Source organism: Ceratina calcarata, unplaced genomic scaffold (genome assembly GCF_001652005.2).
Source record: "Ceratina calcarata isolate Rehan_Ccalc_2016 unplaced genomic scaffold, ASM165200v1 scaffold293.2, whole genome shotgun sequence".
NCBI lineage: Eukaryota > Metazoa > Arthropoda > Insecta > Hymenoptera > Apidae > Ceratina > Ceratina calcarata.
This window is the reverse complement of record NW_017151702.1, coordinates 200942-206815: the sequence shown is the minus strand read 5'-3', so window position 1 is coordinate 206815 and position 5874 is coordinate 200942. Positions and strand designations below refer to the sequence as shown.

The following is a 5874-nucleotide window of genomic DNA, read 5'->3' as shown; positions in this document are numbered from 1 at the left end:
GACTATATAGCCAATACATCCTTAATCGTTCTCAACATAGTTCAAGGAAATAGAGACTTCTTCATTTTTTTTTGTACTACGTGATTCTCATGACAAAAACAAATCCGGAAGGAGAATTGTTCTGTCCATGTCACAATTTCTACTGACCTCCACGTAAAATTATAGGAAAAAGAGACAGTGAGTAGCAATTGGGACATGCCCTACGTGTAACGCCCGAGTGTGACTGATTGGGGTCGTTTAAAAGCTGAAAGAATGACTCGAGTCGCGAGCAGGTAATTGGAAAAATCGAAATCGGCGGTGTTCGTGAGCGAAGCCAGCTTTCGTTTGAAACCGACAGAAGAGTCTGTCGTGTGGAAATTTCTAAAAATGTGAAACGTCATGAATCGTCATCGAAAAACGGATCGCAAGCAGGTAATTGAAAAAATGAGAATCGATGTCGGCGTTGGATCGACGCGCGCAAATAAAAGCAGGCGTGACCGGTGCCCGAGGTTGGACCAATCGCGATTCAGCGAGGTCTTCCGGTTTTTTTTCCTTTACTTCATTCACTCTTTAAGCCCCTTCTCTGTAGCCAGTGATTCCCCACCATCGTGAAACCACGTCTCTCCCAGCTAGAACGGATCACCCGATCACGCGCGTTGCGGCTGCAACGAGGAATGCATGCGCGGGTCGCGGGCGACCTTTTGACGCCATCGCGGCGACGATAAAATCCCGATCCATTTTCGCGGCCGATTATGTAAAATAAATCGTTTGTAATGGCAATTCGGGAAATCGAAGTCCAAATCGCGATTACTTGTATGACAAAATTATGCTGCAGGTGCCCCCGCAAACATTTCCACGTGGATGCATGAATATCAGTCAGACGATAAACTATGAATTTGCTGAAACGACGAATGCAAACGCGAAGTCACGTGCTCATTAAATAAACCGACTCGTAATGTATAAAAAAATAAAAAATGTGCCACGTAGTATAATTGGTCGACTGGGAGGCGAAACTTACAAATTCAGGTGAGCGCCAACGAACTTACGTGCTTGTACTGAAAGAGATAACAGGCGAACAGCGAAAAACATGACTCGACCGATTGTTGGAGAACGTAAGAATTTGCAGTGGAAAAAAGAGAGCTCGATCGAACTCTAAACTATTCTCCATCGAATCGAGATAAAAATCATGGTACTTATCAAATTTTCGTCCATCAGCGATTTGAGATCTTTTTTTCTCATTATCTAAGGGTAGTTTTTTGTGATAACACTGTTCCAATTACTAACTGTCGTCCAATTTGAAACGTAAGCTGATTCTATCAAGGCTATCAAGAACTTGTTCCCTGATAAACTATACATCCTTTAGTTTAATAAGTTTTCAACTCAGTGATGTCAAGATAAAATCACGTTAGGAAAAGGAGCCTACGATCTCCAACTTTCGCAGCACACGATCGAGTAAATTCGTTCTCCAGCACTCGGATGAATTAGTATCTCCCAATAAGCGATTAATATCGAGCGTGTCACCAGTTGGTAACAATTTATCTCGCGAAACTTCCGAGCTCTAGAATTATTTTATTACGAGTAGAAAATCGTCCTTATGCTTATATCATTCTTCATTGATTAACGATTGTTAACGATGAGTATGTATACTTCTATATTTTTCGGCGCATGCACTGCAACGTGCCATTGAAACGTGAGTCACGAATCGATAAAATAGGTTCGCTATTTCCGCTATAGATATTCCACGGTCAATATTTTCGAACGAAGAGAGACACCGAGAGGTTTGGTCGAAAGTTCTACGAAGCACATCTGCGAGATAGGAGATTGGCAAAAATGTTGGACCAGACCGTCGAGGGCCAGGGCTATATAAGGTCCTGGGCAGGATATTACCTTCGAAATCTAATTATGAGATTTTTATAGGGCTATCGTAAAACGGCCGAATAATAGTTCGCGGTTGCTTGAGGGGGAGGGACCGGCGCAATCTTCCGCAAGGATAATGGGGAATAGCAAAAAGAAACACTGACTCTCCACGGAGGACTCCAGTTCTAACGCCGGCTCCTAATCAAACGGACTCTGCCCGCCCGTAATTGGACTCTGCTCGCGGGAATGTTAATTAGAGAACCAAGGTGCCACAATCGTGAATCATCGTACCGACAATAATGTCAAAACGATCAAAAATGTCAAAAATGCGAGATCCGAAATAAACGAAAGTCATACTGGCCGACGAATTTGTGACGTAATAAAAAAAACTGGGATCTTTATGCGTTGATAAGAATTGAAAGAATTCATACGAGTTCAAAATCACAGACAAGGATTCTCATTGGGTAAGGGAAATTCCTACCATAAAACCAGCGGTGATTCTTTGACCGAGAGGTTAGCCAGAAAATTTGGGGCTCGGAAAGAGCAACCCCTCGGGTCTGAGGACTGGTGCCGCGTTTTACCTGGTAACGAGACATGACGTCACGACATGGCGTCTGCAGGTGAAACACGGCCGTGTAAGTAAGTATAAAGCGAGCGCACTCGCTAGCCGACGCGATTGGACGAAAGGTGAATCCCCGCCCTTGCACCGCGTTAACCCCTTTCAGCCTCTCCGTTCCCCTCTTCCATTCGAGCTGGTTTTATCGCAATCGGTTTCCCCTTTTATACTCTCGAGCAAATCGCGTCCGGGGCACGCAACCCCTCGTGCGTGCACGCGTGCAAATACATACACTCGCGCACAGAGTGGCGAGACGGTCTGGTTAAAGACGGGATGAACCCGGTGTTTACATCTCTCTCTTGGCAACCCTTCGAAACCCTTGTTAACCCGTTCTTATTATGCTTGTTTACGGTGCTATTATCGTACTTCAAACGACACACCAACATCACGTGAAATTAAATAATACAAGAAGGATCGAATGATCTTTTAGAACAAAAAGGCAATAGAATGCACCGCTGCCACGTAAAACTGCTGTTTACAAGACTATGACGTGTGACGGTGCGTCATAGCATTAATCCAAATAAAGCTGGATACCCACGTTGTTATGATAATCGCAGAGGCATTGTGAAATAAATTCGTCACCTTAAACCCACATAAATTCATATCGTACACCGAATCCGATAGACGGATCGTAAAAGGACCAGGTCCAAAAATTATTTAACGTTAAGAACGAAATAAAACAAAAAAGCTTAGATAAACAGTGTAGTCGAAAGGGTATCGTTCAAATCTAAATCGACCAGAAACAAACGTGCCAACAATAACACCGCTAATTCCGCCGAGACGCGTCGTCGTCTTTTTATTCCACGTAACATTACGTTTTCACGAGGATACATATCGTTATTCTTAGTCCACCGATAAATTTACACCGAGAATATCAATCACGGGAAACGGCATTATTCCATATTGCAAAAGGGAATGAAATTATCACGCTTTAAATCTGTCTCGGCTCCCCGAGACAACCGTGTAAACGAGACGGTGACTTTTATAACAGGCACGATTCGATAGGCATGCAGGCAGTGCATAAAATTTGTAGAAGTCAAGATACACGATAAAAAACGTGTTCCAGGCAGCGAAGTCTGGCGCTGTTTACAAACCACGCCGCCCTTCCTGGCTCGGCTCGTGGCATGTATATCGCAAACACAGTGTAAATACCTAACTATTGTCAGCCCCGTTTTATCGAAGCAATCAACAACACGCGACGTAATTTCGCTTCGGATATTATTACATGTTCACCAATTCGGAAGCTAAGTAAATAATGACAGAGAATTGCAAAAAGCGTACAGCGGTTTTTCTCCGGTTAATAGTCCGTAGAAAAAGCGTGGCTACTGTATATTCGATTTTCTTATACCCTACCGTGTTCGACCTTTATCGTATCATAGCTCACCGTTTTTCAGTACACAATTATTTACACGAATTCTATAGTCACATCGAGCCCGGCTATCGAATCATAGGAAATAATGCGTAATAAAAGAGAAGATGGTTAATAAAAACTCACCAGAGGACTGTCCGGCGAATGCTGGTGATGGGCCATCGGCATGTTGACGACCGCAACCCCTCCGCCGGGATTTCCCATGTCCTGGTACTCGTCGCTCATTTCCATCGCGTACGATGGCAACGGTTCTCTGTTCTTCACCCGAATTTTGACTGTTTAACCGCGTTGCGGTTGGCCACGACACAATTAGACACCCCCGCCGCCAAAACGACACGGGATCGACGAGATGGAGGAATGAGAGCTACCCGTGTCCACGTCCCGACGCGGTCGCGGTCGCGGACCAAAAGGGAGCTCGTACAACGTTACACACTTCAGCCGCACGTGACGCGAATTTTTCGGCTCCGTCGATAACACCGAATCATCGGTACTCGGAACAAACACTTTAGGTATACTCACGCGAATACCTGTCCATGTCTATGGTCGATCCTCGACGGTGTTGATTCGAGGTCCTATCGAATCCCGGACCGCCGATTCAAATCACTAAGGCATGCGCGGCGCTCTCTAATACTGTCCAGGTCCTCGGCGATGCACTCTGCGGACAGTTTTACGACGCGCACGCGTACGACTCAGGACGTCGATCGGGTGCACGGTGGTAATGCGCGCAGACCGCGATACCGAAAGGGACTACTGACACTCCAGGGAGGAAGGAAGGAAGAAAGGACAGGGTGGAGGTCGGAGAGGGAGAACGCCGGAGAATCTGGTGGGGCGACTCCGCGGAAAAGGAGCGTACCAGGCGTGTTCCCGAAGATGCACGACTCGTACCGCGAATGTTACACGTGCTAGGTCTTGCCGTCGACTCCGGACATCGTCTTGGAAGAACAAACGGACCGCTGCAATATCGAAGAGAACACGAAATGACGTAAATCCGAGATGAAAACGAAGCGAGAGGAAGTCGAAGACGTTGACGCGCGCACTCTCGCGTCCCCTTGCGATCTGACGCCTGCTGATCTCTTCGGCTCTCGTTCGCAATCCCCCCTTCTCTTCGAAGTCCGTTCTCCACCGTGTGTAGGAAGGCGAAATAGCGTGCAGTGGGCGGAGGCCTGGGACTTGGACGTCGTCGTCGGCTGGCAGCGCATATCGGGTCATGGTAGGCGGTAGACCCTCGGTCACGCCCGGTATCGACACCTCCCTCGGTTCTCTCATTCTCACTTTCACCCTTACCTCTGTCTCTCTCTCGGCGTCCTCCCGCACCCTATCGGATGACGACCCCTGCACCCCGGACTCGAGATTTTCCCTGGTACCCACCACTTTCCCGTCCATCTCGTGCCCTGCGGACATAAAACAACGGAAAATTCAGTTACCGATTTCTAATCGATGATCGCATCGATTAGTTTCAGAGTGGAATTTAATTATCAAGCCCCGAAGTAATTATCTGCGAAGCGATAACGATCTATGCAATGGTTGACGTCTACATTTTATTCTGTTTTCTCTACGAGCCTCGTTAACTCGCGATTACCTCCGAGATATTCGATAGATACGAGTCAGAAAAGATCGCCAGTTCCGCTCGCATTTTCACTATTTACGCTTACTATCACATTCCATCGACGACGAGAGTGTACGACGGTGTTAATGCTAATTGCACACGATTGTAACGATTCTTCACGCGATACGCAGTTACTCAAGATCTTTTGTCACGACATCCCCCGTCCCCATCGGTCGCTAGATTCTTTATGATAAAAAGAAATACAGTTTCAAGGAAAACTATTACCTGGGAGCATTTACCTGGGAATACGTTTTCAAAGAGAAGGACGATCTCGCAAACATTGCACGGATCCGTTTGTTCACTCGTGAACAATCGTCCTCGTTCACGGGTGAACATCCCTCTCTACACTTGTTTAGAGACGTGAAATTTAAACGAATCATAACGTTTGTCATGAGAAAGTAACAAACTCATTAATATCATATCACTCATTAAATGAAACATTATAAC

General features: G+C 46.1%; 1 protein-coding gene and 1 long non-coding RNA gene across 3 annotated transcripts in view; one reads left to right on the top strand and one right to left on the bottom strand.

Annotated features, from left to right (window-relative positions):
* retn (retained) overlaps window positions 1–5187 on the bottom strand; it is a 73312-nt gene extending 68125 nt beyond the window's left edge. For both annotated transcript variants that reach the window (XM_026812656.1, XM_018022735.2), the window contains exon 1: window positions 3948–5187. In XM_026812656.1, coding sequence (XP_026668457.1) covers window positions 3948–4052 — 105 coding nt within the window. In that variant the 5' untranslated portion in view covers window positions 4053–5187. The remainder of the gene's footprint in view (window positions 1–3947) is intronic.
* LOC113464188 (uncharacterized) lies at window positions 827–2200 on the top strand. Its single transcript, XR_003389037.1, has 2 exons — window positions 827–1005; window positions 1714–2200. It is a non-coding gene; the product is annotated as an uncharacterized LOC113464188 (long non-coding RNA).
* Window positions 5188–5874: the final 687 nt, after the last annotated feature.